This window comes from Lampetra planeri, chromosome 10, assembly GCF_965212315.1.
Source record: "Lampetra planeri chromosome 10, kcLamPlan1.2.h2, whole genome shotgun sequence".
Lineage (NCBI taxonomy): Eukaryota > Metazoa > Chordata > Hyperoartia > Petromyzontiformes > Petromyzontidae > Lampetra > Lampetra planeri.
In genome coordinates, this window is record NC_136116.1 from 11406807 (window position 1) to 11431187 (window position 24381).

The 24381-nt window shown below is 42.2% G+C and overlaps 1 protein-coding gene across 1 annotated transcript in view; it reads left to right on the plus strand.

Moving 5' to 3' along the window:
• Nucleotides 1-24381, plus strand: part of LOC144721148 (thrombospondin type-1 domain-containing protein 7A-like) — a 182920-nt gene that overhangs the window by 13506 nt on the left and 145033 nt on the right. The window contains exons 2-3 of the mRNA XM_078598543.1: nucleotides 9442-10177; nucleotides 10882-11214. Of these exons, the coding sequence (XP_078454669.1) occupies nucleotides 9442-10177; nucleotides 10882-11214 (1069 nt within the window). The remainder of the gene's footprint in view (nucleotides 1-9441; nucleotides 10178-10881; nucleotides 11215-24381) is intronic.

The following is a 24381-nucleotide window of genomic DNA, read 5'->3' on the forward strand; positions in this document are numbered from 1 at the left end:
TTCGACTTTGTTGAAGATGTGACTGAATTTCATCTCTGAGTTTTGGCAGATCAAACATTTTACAGCCTGGACTTATAACGTTCTCTATGGCTCAAAATGTTCAAATACGAGTAAAAGCGAAGTAATGGCCATCAGAACCAGCATAGTCATCAATGGTATTGTTTTAAAGTATAGAAAACTGTGGAGATAACCCTGATGATATAGGTCTAACCATTAACTCCCAATTGTTAAGGAATAAAAACGGTTTCCAGCACAATTTAAAATGCATGCCCACTGACTCTTTGGCTTTGTGAACAGAGCTGTATTACATTCTATAATTGTGCTCCCTCCCCCCAAAACCACAGCCCATATCAACACCCAGCCCTCTTCACTGTAATTGGGTACCTTTACCATTGCACTGTGAGTGCTGGGAAAGGATGCCACACACAGAGAAGTATAGCCTACTGATGGAGGTCAGGCCAAATATAGTGGGTCAACTACTATTCTATAAATAATTCTCATTTGCTGCTACCAACCCTCGCATTATTGGTTTTATTAATGGTCAGAACCTGTGCCAGGAGTTGGCCATCATTTTCACAGGGCTTTACGCTGATTGTAATGAATTCGCATTAGGCGATTCGCTTTTAACTTTTATTTAAGCGTCCGTGATATTAATGTTTAATGTTCACAACAAAAAAATAATTGGCAAAGTTTTTCTCTTCCTTGGAAGGAAATTGACACGCCAAATGTATGCTGATATGTGAACTGTTCGACGTTTGCATTGTAATGATGTTATGTATTCATTGATTATTAATTAAACATCTTATCTACATATTTATCTAAAGCAGTGTACAGTATCATTTAAATGTAAATATATACTTTCGTGTCTAATCAGTGGTCCAAATTTAGTTCATGCAACCCCTTTATAATTTGCTTGGAGGAAAATGAAGAAGTTCTTACATTGGACTGAAGATTGAGGATTGCGATCCAAGAAACATAATTCTGTGCACTCATGTTACAATACCATTTGCACTGTAGCAATAAGTGAATGCAATGGGGCAGTACATAATACTACAGTGCAGCATCTCATTTTCAGCTCAGTCCTGGTGGCAGAATAAGGTCACATGGCATTATAGATGGGATAGACATTAATTATTCAAGGTGCATTATATAAACATGACAGAAATAGTAAATTATATTCATTAGGGTGCATTACTCACTGCAGGTGGAGGGCATTTTTAAGTTGCTGCCGAAATATATGTAGCTACCGACAGGCTTGCTAATTAAGACATTATATACAATTACGCCTTCATGTAAAATGTATGCTTGTGTGAAAAATGCAATTTGATGCAGAATCCGTATAAGAATTCCGTTGGTTTCTTAATGGCGCGCATATTTGCATGCATATACAGTTGGAACATATGTCCATAGCCATGCCCGTCATACTCATGCATGGGAGGAGTTGCGCAGCCACTTTCGAAGATAATTTTTTGGTTATCTCTTCAGGCTACACAATGTATTTGTCGATTGAAAATCCTCTCTCCATCTACAGTGGCTTGCGCTGTCCTTCGCAACAACATTGATTGTTAATTCTAGATTTGAAGCTTTCGTAAAGTCACGTAGGTAAAAAAATTATAATAATAAATAATAGAAATAAAATAATAAATCACGACGTTTCGGAGACAACACGGAAGCTTGTGTTGCCTCCGAAACATCGTGATTTATTATTTTATTTCTATTATTTTTCTATTATTGATTATTATTTATTTTTTACCTACGTGACTTTACCGAAAAAACCTAAGAGTATGAACATTGGTTATAATGGGAATACCCTGTAGCAGGCGGGCGATTTTCCCATCATAGTGTGGAATTAATATTGAAAAAGATGGCCATTGTTTAACTCATGGCCACAATATACTGTACTTTTCTGTAGCAAATTTACAAGCTCGACTTTATGGTTAAATACACGGGGTTGAGGTTCGATACACGACTGCGCGAAATATTTTACACGTGCGCTTGCGGTTATTTTTTAAGGTAAAAAAAAAGCTCGTATTCTTTGGGTCTTTCAGTAAAGCCACGTAGATAGAACAAATAATAAAAATAATAACAATATCATGACGTTTCGATCGCAACACAAGCAATCGTCATCAGGTGAAAAAATATAGCGGGAGAGCTGCTGAGAATATTTGCTCAAACCCGTACAGGGTAAAGAATTATGTTTTTATTGACTTCATGAAGTGTTTTTATGATTGTGTAACTTGTGAAAGGGATTCCACACGAGTCGTCCTGGCAAGTGAAATTGTATTGTTCCATTAACATGAACACTCGCAGGCACAAAAACTTGGACCGTGGTCGACTCCCAGCATTTTCTTCTCAGAGCCCGGAGCACTCTTTAGACACGCAACCCTCTCTCCTCTCCTCCTTTCTCCTGGCAAAATATATTTGTAGAAAATTTCCCCCAAGATGCCTTTTTCCCGGTGCCTTTATTCAACAATCTTCCTTGGCGTGGTCACCCATCCCCCGCGTGACCCCTCCATCTCTTCTGCCTGGTCCCTTGCCCCCCACGTGACCCCTACATCTCCTCTGTCTGGTCTCCTGCCCCCCACGTGACCCCTACATCTCCTCTGTCTGGTCCCCTGCCCCCCACGTGACCCCTACATCTCCTCTGTCTGGTCCCCTGCCCCCCACGTGACCCCTACATCTCCTCTGTCTGGTCTCCTGCCCCCCACGTGACCCCTACAACTCCTCTGCCTGATCCCTTGCCCCCCACGTGACCCCTACATCTCCTCTGTCTGGTCTCCTGCCCCCCACGTGACCCCTACAACTCCTCTGTCTGGTCTCCTGTCCCCCACGTGACCCCTACATCTCCTCTGTCTGGTCTCCTGCCCCCCCACGTGACCCCTACATCTCCTCTGTCTGGTCCCCTGCCGCCCACGTGACCCCTACATCTCCTCTGTCTGGTCTCCTGCCCCCCACGTGACCCCTACAACTCCTCTGTATGGTCTCCTGTCCCCCAAGTGACCCCTACATCTCCTCTGTCTGGTCTCCTGCCCCCCACGTGACCCCTACATCTCCTCTGTCTGGTCCCCTGCCCCCCACGTGACCCCTACATCTCTTCTGTCTGGTCTCCTGCCCCCCACGTGACCCCTACATCTCCTCTGCCTGGTCCCCTGCCCCCCACGTGACCCCTACATCTCCTCTGTCTGGTCTCCTGTCCCCCACGTGACCCCTACATCTCCTCTACCTGGTCCCCTGGCCCCCACGTGACCCCTACATCTCCTCTGTCTGGTCCCCTGTCCCCCACGTGACCCCTACAACTCCTCTGCCTGGTCCCCTGCCCCCCACGTGACCCCTACATCTCCTCTACCTGGTCCCCTGTCCCCCACGTGACCCCTACATCTCCTCTGCCTGGTCCCCTGTCCCCCACGTGACCCCTACATCTCCTCTGTCTGGTCTCCTGTCCCCCACGTGACCCCTACATCTCCTCTGCCTGGTCCCCTGTCCCCCACGTGACCCCTACAACTCCTTTGCCTGGTCCCCTGCCCCCCACGTGACCCCTACATCTCCTCTGTCTGGTCTCCTGCCCCCCACGTGACCCCTACAACTACTCTGCCTGGTCCCCTGCCCCCCACGTGACCCCTACAACTCCTCTACCTGGTCCCCTGCCCCCCCACGTGACCCCTACATCTACTCTGCCTGGTCTCCTGCCCCCCACGTGACCTCTACAACTCCTCTGTCTGGTCTCCTGCCCCCCACGTGACCCCTACATCTCCTCTGCCTAGTCCCCTGTCCCCCACGTGACCCCTACAACTCCTCTGCCTGGTCCCCTGCCCCCACATGACCCCTACATCTCCTCTGCCTGGTCACCTGCCCCCCACGTGACCCCTACATCTCCTCTGCCTGGTCCCTTGTCCCCCACGTGACCCCTACATCTCCTCTGGCTGGTCTCCTGCCCCCCACGTGACCCCTACATCTCCTCTGCCTGGTCCCCTGCCCCCCACGTGACCCCTACATCTCCTCTGCCTGGTCACCTGCCCCCCACGTGACCCCTACATCTCCTCTGCCTGGTCTCCTGTCCCCCACGTGACCCCTACATCTCCTCTGCCTGGTCACCTGCCCCCCACGTGACCCCTACATCTCCTCTGCCTGGTCCCCTGCCCCCCACGTGACCCCTACATCTCCTCTGCCTGGTCCCCTGCCCCCCACGTGACCCCTACAACTCCTCTGCCTGGTCTCCTGCCTCCCACGTGACCCCTACATCTACTCTGCGTGCCCCCCTCGCACCCCCTCTACACTTGCACGCATTGAACTATTTTGCAACCGACAAGGGTTACAACTTATTTATTGGTTCTGCGAATGTAACACTTTTCATTGTTGTGCTTCTACTTCTCATGGTATAACTTAAAAGTACAATAGTATATACAATGTTTGAATTTATATATTTTTTTTAATACATGATGCATATTTGTCCCATACTAATTGTATCTGTTTATTACGCTTCATAATAATAACCAATCCAATGCTATTAAATGGAGGCCTCTCTATGCCGCATAATTAATGGGGCTTGTTTTCACTATACTTCACCATGCTGGTGAGTGTGGGTCTAACAACGCAGGTTGCTGTGTTCAGAACACGACTAGAATACCATAATCGGATGAGGGGATAATTCGTCAGTAGAATTGAAGATGCAGTTTAAAATAGTATCGTTAATTGTGATATTTTTTTCTTGCATACGTGTCAATTGCACCCCTTTATTATCATCGTGAACAATTGTTTGAACGTCAACATTTAATGTCGGATATTCAAGTGAGGTTCGTATTTAGCATATGTAAAGAGATACGTTTTGTCATTAAAAAATACTGTGTTTTTTTCAGAGGAAGCTAAAACCGTAAACTAATTTAGGATAAAAGATAAATGATTGGTGTACAATTTGATCCCAGTAAGCAGTATGACAGTAAACAAGAAAGAATATGAATGTATTTAGAGGCAGTGCTTAAAATTACACTTTGTTTAGTGTCCGAGATACACAACCCTCCATATATTGTAATTGTAGCTTACACACAATTTGAAGGGAATTATAGTGTCCTTTACAGTTTGCACAAATGTCTTAGGTGGTAAATATTGGCTAAGTATCATTACACCGCGAGTCAATGTTTATCCATAGACAAACTGACAAAGCCAACCTCGCAGGGGCCATTTTCTGCGATGTGGCTGCCAGTTTTTTTTTAAACAAGTCAATGGAGAATGGAATGCCCGCTTACCACGTGATGATTTGCATGCATGTGATGAGCAGATCTTTTCACGTTGATGTGCAAATCTAAGCCTTGCTGGCCATACATGCTGCTGTAATGACAAGGCTACTCTTCCCCGAATTCAGAGTACGCCGCACTTCTGCTTAGTTCATAACCAATCACTTGGCTGGAGTTTGTATAGCGGTGCTGGACATACCACGACGTGCTGAAAATACCACTCCGTAAAGAGATAAGTGTTGACCATTGTTTGACACTATATTTGGTAAAATTGTCATACCCATCTCTATACATAATTTTGCCAATTGGTAAGAACTGTTTCTTATTTGCAATATGACTGCTAGAAACCGATTAATCTGTATAGCTATTATCAGCCACTATTCATTAACATGCAGCAATTTAGGCTTTACTATATTGGCCCGCAAAAGATTGTTACTAAAATACATGTACACATCAGTACACCACTGAAATTGTATAATTGGTGTTTTATGTTAATGTTATGGATTTAAATTATTATAATTATATTTTACTCGTTATGGTGTCTGGAAATTACTATATGAGCCTCAGTGGTGCAATACTAAGTATAATTTCCTACTTGCTCTGTACAGTTAGTATTGTTATGTCACGCAAGATAGAACAAAACGAATTTACCCATTTTTGTCAGACTGGGTCTGAGGGGATTTTCCACATAACACTAGACTACGTGAATATATATTTCATTGTGCCTTAAATGGCTTGTGCATTAGGTACACAAGCAATTTTCAACTCCAGTAATTTGGTGAATAGTTGTGATTTGGAGTCTTGATTCAAGAATCTATTTTTTTTTGCCTCAACTGTATTTTTTGAATGCTTAATGTAATTGGAGATACAATCTGGATGTTAACCATCCATGCATCAGTGAGACTGATCGCGCTTTCCACGCTTGCAAACCTCAACAGTTGTTGACCATTCACAGGAGGTCAATGTTCATCTCGGAGCACTTCGGTGGGATTTCAAAAACATTGCACACAATGCGTTTCAAACGCCTGGCCAGTCGCAGTGGGGCAGCTCTGACAATTGCTGAGCAGGAGGCAAGGAAAGGTTTCTTTCTTCACTTTTGTGGCACAGGTGACTTTTCTCAGCAGATTGTTAAACGAGGCGGAGAGAGTTGGAGCGCACAACTTTATCTGTTTTCAGAAGGTTGGCACAGAACGATGGCAGTCCTGTTGGCAGTGGCCCTTTCGCTCAGTGACCAAGGTGTTGTTTGTAATATATCTTCCTGTTCTTCTTCTTCTTGCGTATGGCTGCTGATGTAGATGCAGCGCAACAACTGCAATTTCACATTCAGGTGGCCAGGGCAGATAACCGCGTCAGGAGTAGCAGAGTGTATCATCGCTGCGATGTCTACTTCGCATTTGTGCATTGGGCAGTGCGTCGTTATACGTTGTACGGTCTGTTCTGGATGACCACAGTCGCACACTGGAGAATTTTTAACGTTCCATTTGTGTATCAGGTATCCGCATCTGCCATGGTTTGTGCAGATACGATTTATAGGTGGACCATGAGCTTTGTGGAAGGTCAGACCCAGTGATCTTCTGTGTTGGGTCTATCACAATGTGTTTGTGAGTTGTTCTTGGTTCTTTCGGTAAAGTCACGTAGAAGGGAAGTAAATAATTTATTAAAATAAAACATAATAAAATAAAAATTCTCACGACGTTTCGGCCACAACACAAGCAGCCGTCCTCAGCTGAAGAAACAGAGCTGTCGGAAAGACAGCGTCCTGAGGACGGCTGCTTGTGTTGTGGCCAAAACGTCGTGAGAATTTGTATTTTATTATGTTTTATTTTTATTATTTTATTATTTCCCTTCTACGTGACTTTACCGAAAGAACCAATAAGATGAATCCCTGCAGTCACGAATGCTTTAAATCGATGTTTGTGAGTTCTTTGAACTATATTTCGCTCTCCAGGCTTAATCGGGGTTGAATTTGCATTCAGGTTAAGCACATACGTGTTAAAGGGTTGTGTGACTTCAAGCAATGACGAGGTCCTGATGAATGGGAAGGCCAGTGTTTTCCTCAATTCGCAGGACTTTCATCCAGCTAGCACCAACTAGCTGGATGATAGTATGGTTGCTGTTGTGAGATTCCAGCTCCACACATCGTTTGTGAGAAAAGCCTGGTTCATTTTAGTAATAGCAAGGGTTAACGTTTATTTATTTGCAGGGGATTTTCAGTTTTGACTATGACACTAGAATATAATTGCCCATTCTTGCAAATGATGATGTCAAAAAGGTCTTTAATGATCACATTACAGCAAATGGACTCTGAAAAATACACAAATATATGAGCAGTTGATTTAATAGGATCAAACCACCTCCTCAGTGCAACATGACCTGATAGTGAATGTCATGAGCACTTTATTATCCACCCACTTAAGAGTGATTAATGTGAATACACTAACTTTAGTGATGAATTAATATACTGGAGTTTTTTTTTTACAGAGGTTCTCAAAGAAAATTAATCCTCGCTGATAGTGCACGGGGTTCCATTGAGGCAGTTGGCGTAAATTTTGGTCAATCCCCGGTGGAAGATAGGGCACCTCGCAATGCAGCCTCCTGCCAATGAAAGCCTCTGACTGTAAATTTATCATCGGCTTAGATTTCACTCAGCGACTCCCACTTTACGATTTTTCTGCTGATCCAGCTGCTTCTCATTCCCACTACCGCCCAGTGACTCTTAACAAATATCCCAGGCTACACACCCTTCTACGAACATAATCCCCGAGCTGTTAATTGGATTGTATGCCGATGATGTATACTCACTGTCAAAATGAGTGCTCATTTTCACCCTGTCATGTGGGAGTGGCTGGCCAGGAGCAACTCGCATTTATTAATAACATCCCTAGCAGGCTGATATACTGCAGTGGTGCGTTTATTAACTTATTTACTGCATTCAGTCGAGTGTGCCTGTATTCAAACGTCATTTGGAAGGTGGGGCGAAGATTACTAAATCATTATGGATTATGACAGGTGTCATTAGTATGAGAGTGCATAAGCTCTTTTAACGGAAGGTGGAATTCCTAATTAGTGTTGTTGTACACACTCAGTAACTCAAATTGATTACTCATGGGCAGCCGTTGGTATCTTTCCAGTATCTACTGAAAACATGTCACAGTTGCTGATGCTACACCATACAATTTAAATTGATATAGCATCTAAATGAGATCACATATCAAGATGCTATACAGACACACAGCATGCTCTGTATATAATAGTTTAATGATTCATTAGGAAAATAATAGATTTTCCGATAACCACCCATCTTACGGACACATATTCCAGTTGAAATGTAGTAATATCTTAAAATAAAAGTAGAGTTTGTATTTACAGTACATTTGATCTCACTGTTGAATAATTATAAATATGCAAATGTTGTGTTTCTGTAGTATTTAACGTCTCAGTTCTCAGCAATTTAAAAAAAAATCTATTTCAATATTAAGAAACTGTATTGGCAGTGATGTGTAAGCACAAATAAACCTCCCCCCCCCCACCACATTAGTCATTATTATTAATAACACTGTGTAAGGGATGCCCAGAGGCAACCCCTATTAGGAAATAAATATACGCTCCCCGGGTCTTGTGGGTTTGAGTTTTAATATCTCGCTCGTCTCTCATTGGCGAGCTATTACAGGGGGGGCCCACGTAGGGCACACAATCGGAATTGAAGGTGGAGTGCATTCAAATCGGATTGGTCATCAGGGGAGAACTACATGGATATGAGGGGTCGGTTGGGAGACCATTAGGAGAAATTAAGGGGATTGGTGGGGAGTTGTGGAAAGTAAAAAAAAAAAGGATGGGGAAGAGAATAAAAGGAGGGATGGAACGGGGGTTCAGGGGGCCTGAACGGAGTAATGCCTTGCCATGTGATGCATTGTACGGAAGATGTAATGAAGACGAAGTGCAATACTCACCCGGGCTGGAATTGGTGACGTTTTGTCCTTCACTTGACAATTACCTCAAATGTTGCCTTCCGATTCATTTACAGCTCTCCAGAAATGCAAGCTCGGGGATTTTTCAGAACTGCAAACCTATCCAACGATGTCGATAATTTCGTGTGAAACAGCAAAGACAAATTAATTCAAAGAACAGAGGTATTCATAAGAATGACTGCAGCACGGTACCGTATCGCCAAGCGTTCTCACGCGGTCCCATTTGTTCAACGTGCCTCTCACAGGTCCCTGGGGCGAGTGCGTCGGGGAGGAGTGCGGCCCCGTCGGCGTTCAGTCCCGCGCGGTGTGGTGCGCTCACGCCGAGAACTGGACCACGCTGCTGGGCAACTGCCGCCTGGAGGAGCGTCCGCCGAACCAGCGCAACTGTTTCCGCGTGTGCGAGTGGCACCGTGACCTCTTCGAGTGGGACACCGGCGAGTGGGGCAGCTGCAGGCCCCTGCTCAGCCGCGGCCCCTCGGCGACGAGCCGCCGATGCGAGCACAGCGAGGGCCAGCGCGGCGTGCGCACGCGGACGTTCGGCTGCGTCCAAAAGACCAACCGCTCGGCGGCGGTCGGCGACGAGGTGTGCGCGTACTTCGCCGAGCGGCCCAGCGCGGAGCAGGGCTGCGTGCTGCCTTGCCCGCGCGACTGCGTGGCGAGCGAGTGGGCGCCGTGGTCGCGGTGCCAGCGAGTGGGCATGGGCACCTGCGGAGAGGGGTCGCGCTACCGCGTGCGGAGCGTGCTGGTGCCGCCCTCGTATGGAGGAACTAAGTGCCCCGAGCTGTCCCAAGCCGAGCCGTGCTTAGTGGAGGAAGTGTGCCCAACGGCTGATGTAGAAGACGTGAACATCAAAAGCCAGTATGTCTATTGTTTTCCTATTGTTTTTTATTATGTCATGTATCTTTGGCTATATATATATATATACATCATCATCAGTCATGTTCGTTATCGACTGCTGGATTATGGCCTTGTTAATGCCTCGTAGCGCCGTCATGGTCATACAATGCAACAATCCATTTAGCACCTGCACACAAGCAAATTATTTCATTGCTTCATCTCATTGGACATCTTGTCGGGTTTATTCCTTCCTTGGATTGCTGCTCCTTCATTGGTCTTGACCACCAGTCATTATCCCTTCCAGCAGTGTGTCCTGCTCAAGCCCACTTACATGTCCTAACAGTAAATATGATGAATGCTCCACTTTTAACATGTAAACATTATTTGCTGTACTTTAGAGGGGAATGCTCGCGAGATTAAGAACAAATTACCATATGGGAACAGTCGAATATTTCAAAATCTTTTTTAAAAATTACCGTTACATCACGCGCACACTGCGCTGCGTGTGGGTGGCTCATTGGTCAAGGCGGACATACGATGGTCGGATATGCGACGTTGGTACAACTGCGCTTACAGAAACTTTGACATCCCAGGCATGTCTCGATTTGTGGCCAAGTCACTTCTGAAAAGAAGCTAATAGCTCAATGGGCTTTACCTGCTAAAATTAAAGTTGTTTGTGGTGATTTGCTTACCTTTCCTATACTTTGCACTCCCATCATGTGTTCGTATTGTTCGTTGTTGTAGCTCTCCGACCCACCTCCTACTGGACATCCGTGATAAAGAGCTTTACAGCTCATCGGATTCCTCCAGCGTAAATTCTGCTTCTGATGATGTCCTCGCATCCACAGGTACCGGCTCAAGGTCGGAGCGTGGAGTGCGTGCCGCCCCATGCCCCAGCCCAGGACCGCGCGTCACACCGACCGCCGCGTGCCCTCGTCGCTGTCCCCGGCGTTGTCGTCTTCGGCGGTGGCGCCTTCGGCCGCGCCTCTGCACGCGCGCGGCACGCGCGAGGCCGCTCAGCAGGAGCAGGCCAGCCCGCCTCGCTTGCGGGAGCTGCTCAAGCTGCGCCGGAGCAGAAATCGCGAGCGCAAGCAGGACGTGCGCCTGTGGGACGTGCAGCTGGGATTCCACCGCCGCTCCGTGCTGTGCCTGGGCCGCGACGGCAAGCGTGTCGACCTGCAGTGAGTTACGCTTGCCGTGCCAGTCGGCGGGCATCACTAGTAATGTTAATATTCGTCGTAATAATATACACTTGGTATTCATGCCATTCTGACAGTGCAGGCTATCACGGAGGTGTTATGTTTCGCAAACATTGTAGTTTTCCATGAGGGGGGCGATGATTGCTACGTGTGATCTCGATTGAGTAATAGCAACACCAAATACAAGTTTAGGGGCCCCAAGAGGCTCAACGAGCCCAGGATTTATAAATAAAATAGGGGTGCACAACATATCAGCGCAACGTCATTTCCTTATGAAAATACCAAAAGCTCATATTTCGAATAACACAAATAAATACGTTGCGATGATTAGTTATCACCCGAATTACATTTACACAATTGTGATATAGTAATATATATATATATTTTGCAGAAAATCACGTCTGTATTCAGGTGATGCACCCAACATTAATTTCTGAGTAAGGTCCCAATGGGCTGGCATCACCACTGAATGTAGAATTTCCCTGCTAATTGGAGGTAGTCTCACACACGTGCATGCATCTGATGTATGTGCCAAATGTACAATACAATTACACAATACAATTTGGATTTTACATAGCATGGGAATGCTGCCACACCTCAGGACAGTCATGAAAATAAGGCAGTACAAAGGTGAAAGGTCACACCAAAACATTGTTTGGCTGTCACTGACAGTCCATGATTGTGCCACTCACGAAATAATGCAAGGCATTCATCTAAGTGTGACTTTTGGGATATTGGAATAACTTTGAAAAAGGTTGCACATAATTTTCACACCATATTCTCAGAATTGTTTAGCTGTTATATTGTGTGTTATGATTTTGTCATTCGAATTCAACAAAGAGTATTGCACTAAATTACATACTGCATACATAATATTTAATATTATATACATTAAGAATGAAATGTAAGTTACGTATAAGTATATTAAATTGTTGCAGCACGTGATTTGGAGATTTGCTATGATCTAAATTGTAGTGTATTAAAACATATATTGTTATGACAATTGCAATTGTATCATATCTCACTTTGTAATGATAGCCTCATACGCAGCTGGTGCATGTATATGAGTAGTGTTTAGGTGTCTCTAAGCGTGCTCACGTTCATAAAACGTTTTCTAACTGCATATTGAATCATTGACGTGGCTTTTTGGTAGCCTATTTAAGAGCTCCTGGCTTAAAATGTTCCTATAGCCTTGACCTTTAAAGGTACTATCGTTTACTTTATTATTGCATAGCAATGCAACCAGGAATGAATGAAAAGTCTTATAAAACCCAGTGGCCTTTACTTTGTTCTAGGAGGGTACACAAAGTTTCCCTTGGCTTCGTGGTTTTCCATGGGTTGGCACATGTCTGAATGATGCACGATTCCCAGAGTGCTCCAAGTACCACAAATTTCTTTATGGTCCCCTTAATATTTGATGGTAAGCCCATTTTTTGATGGCCCACTAAAACGGCATCCATGCAGTTCGCATGGACATAAATATTAAACAAGTATTAATTCTTATGTGCATTAAAGTCGTTTGACAGACGTGATAGGGGGGGAGGGGAAGGAGATACGCCTTCACTAGGCCTTTTCAAAGCGACATCATAATGCAATGTCGGAACATTTGATTGCTAAAATAAAGGCAAAACATGAATATAGAAAGTATTAAACATTTTACATTTGGAAATGGAAATAAAATACAAGACATATTTAAGGAACTTAACAATGAAGGCTGCATTGTTTTGGTCAATGTAATTTAACATACCAATAGGAAGCTTTAGCAGAATTTGTATGTAGACTGAAAGCAATTATATAAGGCAAATTATTATCATAATTAATGCCGCATATTCATGAGCTGATAAAAGGATAGTTTTCAATCATATTATTTGGGTCTTTCGGTAAAGTCACGTAGATAGGTTCAAAGAAAATAGCAAAAAATTACGACGTTTTGATCGCAACACAAGCGGTCGTCATTAGGAAAAGGGGGTTAGCTTCTAAAGACAAACTGTTTATAAAGGTTTAAAATGGGCGTAGCCCAAATGTCAGCAGTAAGGGCAGGGCAGCTAATGTTAATATAAGTGGTGGGCAGTGACCGCGATGGTGGTGGGTTTTACACCAATTAAAGGGCTGCCAGGTAAAAATTTGCATGTTAATGTAAGATCGGTGAGCGGCCTCCACGGCAAGCGCGCTGAGGTGGCTATGTTAATGTGAAAGATTAGCATGTCAATGTAAGATCGCAGAGTCGCAGCCTCCTCTAGGTCAGCGCGCGAAGGTGGCTGTATAAGTGTGATTAATTTTACCTGTTAATGTAAAATTGGAGAGCTGAAAATAACAACTAACATCAGAAGGTGGTAGGATGGGAACATCACAGCAGTTATGACTTAAACTGGTTGATAATATTCTTCCAATTATTGTTAAGATTGTACCCATTTTCTTGGTTGAAATTCCAAGTTTACTATGTTTGTTTTCTCATTCCTTTGTACATGATGATGGTTGCTTGTGTTGCAATCAAAACGTCGTATTCCATTATTATTTAATTTAATTTCTTTCTATGGGACTTTACCGAAAGAGCCAAAGAGTACATCACTGTAAGGGTTGAACTTCACTCACCCCAGTCATAAAGCCGTGCAGCTCCTCTGACAACTTGGTCTCTCAGTGCTTATCATAACCATTCTGCCAGCAAATATCAGCAGAGCTATACAGACAGCAAGGGGGTTTACAAGTTTTATTGCTAATAATAACCTACCCATCAACCAAGACCTCAATAATGTACCACACTGCAGACTCAAGTCCCGATCCCCCCTATGGGTTTGTGCTGTCACCATCCTAGAGTTTCACCCAAATCCGAAAGGACACTCACAAACAGAATGGAACCATTCAGACGTTCATAATAAAAACTTATTTAGGACCCATGAATCACGCCTCTTGTCTTGACATTCCTCGCAAACACTGGTGTAAAACATCAATTGCATCGGGACATGAACAGGCCGATGCACACATCTCCTTGATAAGTTGAAAATGAAAGACAAGCCACAGTGTGAGTGCGGTCATGAAACCCAAACTATGGACTTGTACAGTCAACCACTGTAGTCTGTGCTTGGGGCAATATCAAAACTACATAAACTCTCTCCTCAAGCCTTCTCGTGGCTAACAGACCTCGACATTGCTATTTTAGCTATCTGTTGAAGTTCAATCATCTTAATGTAAACATCATGATGGGCTCAGTCGAATCGTGGATTTTAACTCACGATGTCCAGAATCACGGTTTACTGCTTTACTACCTGAACTATAACCCAGTCACGAGAAACAATTTATCTTAAAAATAATGAATCGTTAAGTTGAAAATAATGGATATAAAATATGTTCTGTACCAGACACACTGGCTTTAGGTTTATGTTGTACCAAATGAAAGCACTGGCTCTGGTGTTATTGCATGCTCACCCTTGGGGTCAAGAGAGAGAAGCTACATTGCTGGTGGCATATCACTGTTGGGCTATGATGGAGACCCCTGTGTGCTCTGGGCGCGCAGTTGAATGATTGTTTGCACGCTGCTTTATTGGTCAACCAGTGAAAACCCTTTATTGAAACATTAAATTATGCATTGCATCTGAACTTCCCATCTAAACTTTGTACTGTACGTGGTTTTTGTGTTATAGTCAAAGCTATAAAAAAGATACGGATTTTTTTTATGGTTTTCATTTCTTGCGCAATATTTTGGAAAGAATGCAATATAAATGTAACAAAAAATACACGTAACTAACCAGTATTATCTGTTATATAATTGTCACCATAATCATAATCCGTGTTCTATGCATTTCTACATGAAGGCTTCCCCGTGCCATTGCTCTTCTTCACTGTTCTATGATGCCACAATCCATTTCACTCCCGCGCATGAGCTAATCTTGTTTGTCCACCTCCGCAGTGGTCATCCTCTTGGGTGCATTCATTACTTTGGCTGCCATTCTGTCACCAGTGTCATCCACATGCTATCATTTCTTGCATCGATGTGTTCCGTCCGAAAGCACAATATTGGAAAAAATTGGGGGAAAAGAAGAAAACATCTTCATGGAAATAAATTATTTCATAATTATTTCATAATTTATATATATATTTTATGAAGTCCTTGGTTTGCAAGAGTTTGCATGACAATCAGTTTCCACTGAATCAAGTGCCTTTTCCTTGTCAATAAAAGCCAGGAATAATGGCATTTGATCTGATCTACCCTGAATGCCATGGGATAACACTTTAAATATATCATCAATATTTTATATATGTAATTTATATAAATGAACATTGAAGGTACACCAATTATTTTTCAGACTTTACCGAAAAATACAGATGTGAAGATGTTCAAACACCAAATAGACATCCATTACGACGTATCACGTCTGCATTAACAACACATACATGTGGTAAAACAATCAAATACATATGCTTTGATAATGTATTATTCTTGAAACGGATTCCTCTACACTAGAAACAGCCTCTTTTATGGCTTTGTCTCACCAGTGCGAGACTAAAAGGTGAACAGTTCAGTAATAATGCAAACGTTAAACTATTAATAGCTCAGGTTAAGCAGTTATATCTATGGGACCATTTTTTTGCCAGTATCAATAATACAGGTGTTATGATGTTCAAATACAAAATAGCCATCTGCCAAAATGGGTAAAGCTTTTTCTTTTCTCATCATCATCATCATACTGGACTGGAAAAAAGGGTCCTATAGATAGTAATTTTTTAGTCAAGGGGCCGTCCATAAATGACGTCACGCACCTCGGGGGGGGGGGGGGGGTCAGACATTTGTGACGATGTGTGACGAGGGGGGGGGGGGGGTTTGAGAAATGTGACGTCACATCAAAATGCGCAACTTTAAATAAATATCGACAATACGTTGTACTTAATTAAATAGACTTTTTAACTAAATGTTTTCTCCTACAACATCAGAGTGTAGCGCCACATTAAATACGCACTACAATGACAATAGTTTAAAGCGATTTGAAGCATGTTTTATTTGGGAGGGGGGGGGGGCAGAGCTTTGTGACGTCATATTTGAGGGGGGGTCTGACTTTTCGTGACGCCGTGTGACGAGGGGGGGGGGGGTCAAAAATCGTCCAAAATTGCGTGACATCATTTATGGACGGCCCCTAAGGTAAAATGATAGGGCTGAAAATAATGTTAATACGTTGGTGTAACGACCCAAAATACTTCTGGCTTTTTAACAGTTTTGAATATTTGTATTCAATTATTTAACTATTAACGTTGTATTTATTTGTTACCAAAATACATTTTAATACATGGGTTATGTTGTATAATAAAAGTGACTCAAATGAACACATTTAGAGGTCAGGTGGTTTATGAAGTATTTATTCACACCATTACAGGCAGAATTGTACAAAGAAAAGCACTCAAACCAATCTGCACTTCTGTGTTTCCTCGATCGATGAACGAGACATGCTTTTTTTCAGACTCAAATATTACATGCAACTTCTAATTACATATATATAAATACACTTGTTTTGGTGATGAAAGTGGGGGTTGCATTGATAAAAGTTGGCTGTACTTTCCACTGAACTGGATTATTTTCCAGATCAGCTCCATGGGTATAATTTGCCAGCACTTTGAACACACAGTGGGGATGTTGTCTCTTGCTGTTACCAAGGGTTGCCACGCTCTGAGACTTAAATGAAATTAGGTTTTGTTCTTTTTTGTATCTTATTACTAAGTCAATTACCATGTCCCACACTGACACTTCAGACGAATATGGCAAGCTATAAAACGAAACACTCATTATTTTGCCCACGTGCAGATTTGTCGATCCAAGCCAAGATTAATCGACCGTCAATGCAGGATTTAGATATGCCGATGATGACCGGATCTTCTGACGGAAAGCGTCATGGTTCAGTCATTTCCAGTCTCTATATGATATCTGTGTGACAGGTGGGCGAATAATCGATCATTCCACTTTGCACGTCACGAGACTGTGATATGGAATACCCACATCTTCGATAACGCCGTTCACAGTTACGGCATCGGCGGATGTGAAGATGTGATCCAGCATATTTCCCGAGCGAAATGTTTGCGCCGCTGACGTGCTGGGCCAAACTGTGACTGTCGATAATTTCGGCGAGATCACGGTTGATTTTTTCTGCAAGAACCAGACAGTCCGGGACAGTTCAGGGTCACTACAGATGATGTAGGGAGCCAAGTGACCCACAGTCTAGCAGAACTGAAAGCTTGGACAAGAATTCCGACAGCGGTGAAGGTGGTGGTCGATAGACGATGGCAATCGTAAGCCCCCCCCCCCCCGCATGCTGTTCGTCATTTTCACAAGCAGCAGCTCCAAACACGTGATTGTTGATGAGTCGCTCAGGACTTATCTGGTGAATCGGTGCGATCCCTCCACCATGCTCGCTGCCATTGGCAGGTTTCCTGCGGACGATGTTGATGTACAATAGCGTGCAACCTCGTTCTTTATACGTCCCGTGAGCCGTCATATACCCATGTTTTGGTAATGGCCAATGGCGAGCCCACATTCGTTGGTCAGATCGTGGATCAGCGCTGTCCTGTTGACAAATGGAGCGTGCGTTGACCAATCCAAAGTTGAGGATCCCTGGTCCAGGGTTTGGCTCGATACCCAACATCAGCAAGAGTATGCCGATGAAGGCGCTCTTCCGTGACCATGTGGATGTTAGGGCAGAATAAGAACTGACCCAGATCTGCAGCTGAACCATGTCGCGAAGCATGGCAACAAGTGACGAACGATCCAAAACAAGTGAGAAATTCCCGGGTATGCCCCCCCCGCCACCACCATTCTTCAGGCAAGAGGGGGAAGGCATTGCTTGACCAGACCGCCAGGATTTCGATTTAAAGCTTTCGTGACTGCAGGGATTCATCTTCTTGGTTCTTTCGGCAAAGTCACGTAGAAGGGAAGTAATAAAATAATAAAAATAAAACATAATAAAATAAAACATATTTTATTATGTTTTATAATTATAATTTTATTACTTCCCTTCTATGTGACTTTACCGAAAGAACCAAGAAGACAGGACCGCCAGGCTCGCTCAGTGGGAGTCTTGCGAGAGGAGGGCCCAGCCGCAAGCAGCCGGGTGGCGGCAGCAGTGGCAGAAAAGTCGCCAGCGTGTAATATAATCGAGCTTGCGAATGTATATTTTCTTTCAGCCAATGCCGATTTGTACGATAAAAAAATGTATGGCTTGAAAAGCAACGATTCATTCATGCAGACGTGTTGCCTGAAATGAAAGCCAGTTTGGAGATTGAGCTCTGCATCTACTGTGAGAGCATATGAAAGTTATTATATTTTTGTTGCATAAAAACTACATTTATTTTCATGTTTTTTTTACTCACATTACATTTTAATCAAATCACCAATGGCAGTGACAGGAAGCTAATTAGTGCCCTTTAATGTTTTTTCATAATTTGGTGAACAAGTAACAAACTGACTGATGCATTTAGATTTCCATTTTGTCTGCGACAGTAGTATTAAATATTTATAAAAGTTGATCCTGTGAGTCACATCTCAGCAAAACAAAGCTATTAAACTTTGATTTTATTACATGAGAAAATACCTTCACACTTTTCTCGAGATTGAGATTCAATAAATTAAATAAATAACCCATAGATAGCGCATTTTGTTCGCTAACTGTGTAAATTCCCTCTTCATTAGCCATTGCACGTGAAGGTATGCAATTGACCAAGGTTTCTCAGGGGCAAACCACAGGATTATTATTCAACCTTGATTCTACTGACTCTGCCACGGTTCATTAATTAGCATATCGATGTGACATTACTTACTTGGTTTAATATTTTTTTTTCTTGTAAATATTACATTTAAATTTCATGACAACTGTGGAGATATTCCTGTCTCAATTGATATATTTTTTTCCTTTAAGAACATGTGATTATTCACTATATATGAATGCATGTCTTCTGTCAATATTTTACATCGTGATGTACCCATGAAATTCAAATGTAACCAATATATTAGTTCACCAAATGTATGTATTCATGAAGTATTTACTTCTCATACATTAAAAGAGCTGATATACACGGTTAAAATGTTTTTTTCCTATTTAAATATGGCCAATTATGGTATTCTGCAAAAGTATTGCATAGGTTTCCTATCTCCTGAGCAGTTTTTTTAGATCATGAATTCCCCCTAAAATACAGAATACATACATGACCAATGTGCTTGTTATTTTGCTTGCCTTTTCTCTGTGCCTCTCTTCCAGCAGCATGATTAAACTCGGCCATGTGTTATTTGATAGCGAATCCATTAATTCTGTCCCTGGCAGTAACATTAGATGTGGGACATTTAACGTGGGGTTGGGTGAGGACACCTGCTGGGTTTGGAGGTAAGGCTCGCAGCACACGGTGTTGTTGGGTGAAGTACACACACCCTTGCAGTCTGCATGTGGGCGTGCGACACTGCGCTGATCACTTGCATCCTCACACTCCAGTTGACAGCATCAATAGGCAGCTGCAGTGGCTTCTGTTGTTCGGGAAAGCATACATTCATTTTTAAGAAGATTAAGAAAAAGTTGTCTGTGTGTGAGTGTATGTGCATCAGAAAATATCTAAATGCTGTTCAGTATATTACATGTATAGTTACATTTATTTATTTACACACTTTCATCTCTTTAAATGCAGATCTCGTGAATGTGTAAAACTTGCACTGTACTTCATAATTGTACAAAATGAGATATTATTTAAATAGTCTGAGCTTGTCAGAACTTTGATGCTTGACAGATTTTTTTTTATTGGTGATGGCTTGCAAGATAAAAATGTAGAAAAAATAACAAGTTGTTGTAAGAAGTCTTCATTTGTTCTTGGTATATGCACTCAATCAATTTCAGGAAAACAGTGGCATATAAAAAGGGACATTTTGTAGACATTTTGCATGAATTCAATTTTTTGAAATTCTTACATGAAGGGTAAGTCGTCTCGCTCATATTTTACTACAAGGCAGTCCAGTTTCTGCCCTGGAAAAAAACTTCCATACCTGGAATATTCTTAAATGTGAATGGAATGATTGCCTAGAACAGACAGTATAAATATTATCAGGATTGTTGATTTTTGTTTTCCAAATTTAATGTTTCCCATGTACCAATAGCATACATTGGGATGTTGTCACAGGCTCAATAGGAAATGTCTATAATCCCTGACATTTTTCTCTACACCACACTCACTACATTGACAGACAACCATTATGTTCTCGTTATACATCAGCGTGGCCATCACTACCTTGCACGTATCTTGCTTTTTTCGTTCGTGTCCCTCCAGTATATATTATTTGCTTGACAAAATAAGCTCTGATTGTCTGAGGTATGGTGTTTATGGAGTTTGTTGAGATCTTGATTGTTATGCATAGGCTTTATTACAACCCACATGTATTAGGTTTGCAATTAGGGTGTTACAATCAACCCATTAGCCCCGCTTCTCTGATTCGTGTGGTTGGCTATATACGGTGCGAAAGAAGTTCAACATGTACGAAAAAAAAAATCAGCATGGAAAAAAACAGTAATTTAATGAGCAGCTAGTTTGATTCACACACATGTCCAAAGATAAGTATTATTAACTACGTAGAATATTTTTTTCAACAGCGAATTAAACTATCATTACCTACCCTTGGTTGTAAGGTCGAATGCAGATTTTAATGTAGTCCTATAGCTCACAGAGATGAGATGCAATTCATGTACTCTGCAGCTGAAAAATATATAGACTTGTTTTGCTTTTGCCATGAACCTGTCTGCTATAAATTAACTCTGCAATTAACAACTTTCGGATCTGGAATAGCTGTTACATCATGAAATATAATTACACAACAAAAAAACATGTGATCAAAGGAACAATTTAAACATGCTATACTTCTGCAACATTATTTTGAGAGCACCTGTTTTAAAAATAACAGTGAAATCTATTTATTTATTTATTTCCACCCTTAAATCCATTCGTCATTTGTCCTGCCAAACAGCTTGGAGGGTTTTTTTTGTGTTTGTGTGAGACAAAATGAAGCCATGCTGGTGATGCGGTCAGCATGCCGCATGATGGACTTGCCTTTAAATGAATACCTGGTGTTGAGTGTAACCATCAGGAGAAAATAAGCCTAATTGTGGTGCTTGCATCAACCACTTTTCTATGCATACCTGTCAACCCATACGGTTTACCCGTATTTTTATACAGGGGAATTCAGTTTTCAGTTTCCATATGGCGTACAGCCTTTACAATATGGGCAAAAACATGTTTGTGTGTATTTGTTTGTGTTTCTCGCTTGTGATGGGACTTTGTAGGATAAACGTTGAGATTTATAAGGTCACGGGGATGACCAATAAGGTCTGCATTGGTCTGTAATAAGGTAGGGCACTGATAAAGTGTTGACAGGTATGTGACTTACATGCCAAGCGGATGGTATTCAAGGCTGCATTAATGATTGCCGTTGCACAAATTGCAATACTATGCACACCAATCAGTTGCTTTTTTTTTATAGCACCTGAAACACGGTATGTCAGAAACAGACGTATACAATAAATGTGAAAAATCGTGACTTGAAAGTTGCTGAACGTTTAAATGTAGCGGCTTGTCCTTTGGAACCGGCAGATGCTGATCCCTCTAGTGGAAAAATACATTGGGAAAAATGTTAACAATTCTCACCAACACACTTAAAGTTTTAAAGCTGCACATTAACTAACATTTTTACACCAGATAGATCGCAATCTACCAAAAGTTGCTCTTAACCAAACAAAAGTGCTTGTGCCCCTGGTAAACCAAGTGTGAGAGATTACACGCGAGTTTGCTGCTGCCGAGGCTGGCCCACGCTTACCTGCACGCTGTGAAGTGATTAGGCTGTGGTTTTAAATTAATACAGCAAGTAGGAACGTGCCGAGCGTGCACTTTCTCAGTCACTAAACTTGAAACGATGTCAGGGGCATGCGGGCCCTCATCTCCGCGAGGCGCATGCGGATGACCTGGGGTCTTCGATTCGAACCAATGAAGCCTAATGTGAGGTTAGGCCTTCATCGGTTAGAATTTAGTATATTCCATTCTTAATGCTTTAACGTGTTAGATAACAGGCACCCCGGTGCTATACATTGATAGGCCAAGAGTGCTGAGTGTACAGTGCAGTAATGTATTATTTACACAAATCAATGTTTATAAATACTTTCTTACCTTGGATGAGCTTCCATGCCCAACCAAAAAATATATATATACTGTGAAACCACCAGCCGTCAGTGTGTGTAGATTAATCACTCAATCGTTCCACAGCGTTTCAATTCATCAAAATATATATTGCCCTTGATGGGGTAAATTTAAACAGCCTGTCACATGCAAGTCTCAGTGATGACTTGGTTTTACTGAGTCAATCAGATTCCATATCAAAATAACATTAGTAGGTTTACAATTCAGTGCTCGTGCTTAAGCATGAATATGCTAATGTGATTGTTGTTTGGATTGGTGTAGATTTCAAGATCGTAATTGTCAGCCATGATCAATCTGCTGCTAGACGAAGGCATCTCCAAGCCGTCAACATCTCTCTTGGTCTCATGACACAAGAATGAATCTACTGTCCTGAGGTGGACATTCCCTCAGTTGCATTTCCTCCTTTGGCTGTTTATTCGTTGTTGGTCTTGACCAGCAACCATCATCCTTTCGAAGAATGTGTCCTGCCTAACCAATGAATACAGCGCTGTATATCTCAGCATTCTATAACAGAGCCTCCACGACCATTTTACTCCGACCGTGTTTTGTAGTGTTTGTTGTTTTAACCTTCTGACCCACTCATATTGGACATCTGTGAAAAAGAGCTTCATTGCTCATCGGATTTCCCCAGGATAAATACTAATTCGGATTCTGATGACATTAACACGTGATGTGTGTTCCGAGCATTGTAACACCAGTTTAATGGGAGATATTTCTAGTTTCTTTTTTATATATGGATAAACTGTGCCAGACAGTCTTTTGCACAAATACGACACGTTTTGGGATGTTTATAATAAATTCATAACAGTAATTGCCTTACAGATGTTAACACATATTACAGTGGTAATACCACTTACAATAGTAGTGCTGCTATGTTATAATGAAGACCCTTTTCTGATAGCTGTAATCCAAGGCAATTATAACGTGATTAAATGAAGGAATTAGAATTGAAAACACATGTGACCTTTGAGTGAATATTTTTTCAAATTGTTTTAGTTACATTTTGCAAGCAAAGTCTCAGGAAGACCAATTTTGCGATGATAAATTGTTACTTTTTGTACATTTTGGTACATTTTTTGAGAGTGAAATTAATGTTAAGAGTTCATATATATATAAATAGTATTTGGTTTCATCAAGCTGAATGCATGTACATTGTTAATACTGTGCAATCCTCACTTTTCCCTTGTTTCATTTAACACATCTCTCATGAAATATGGGCTGCGAGTTTCCTTTGACATGGGATAAAATGAGGCAATTCTACGGACTATTTTCACATAAAACCAGCCCCATTATGCATTTTGCAATATATATGCGCAAAATGCACCCATTTCACCAATGCTCATCCTGGGCAGCCAGAACCCCCCAGCCGAGTGCACAGTTAGCAGGTGATATGGTGGAGAAAACAAATAGAAGGGGATTTGGGAGTAGGGCGATCAATGCTGCAACTATTAATCTGGCGACCTGAGCTCGATTTCTGGCTGTGCCACATGAGCTGTGTGTGTATTGTGTGATATAGATGGAACCTGAATGGTTGGATCTGTCAGTGGTTTGGGCTAACACAGCCTCATTTTCTCTTGGAACTTCCGTGGCTGCTGTTTGGCTGTGAGATCTTTTTCAGAACGGGTCTCCACTTAATCAGAATGGGAAATCAAGCCACGCACTGACACATTAATTCACTGCAATCTATTTAATGGACTTTCCGGATAATACTGGTATTCCACAAAAATGTGCAAAACAAAATTTTACGTACATTGGGTGTTATATCTTTATGTTATAAATTATTGCAAAACATTTTGCTTGTTATATGGTGTTCATATATTTTACTCATCAATTTACAAAAGCATCAATAACTGTTTAAGCTAGGCATTTTATATGACGTAAGTGCATTTAAACGAAGGCGCTTTTGTTATACATCTGTTCATCTTCAAAAAAGTACATTTATGCGAGCAGAAC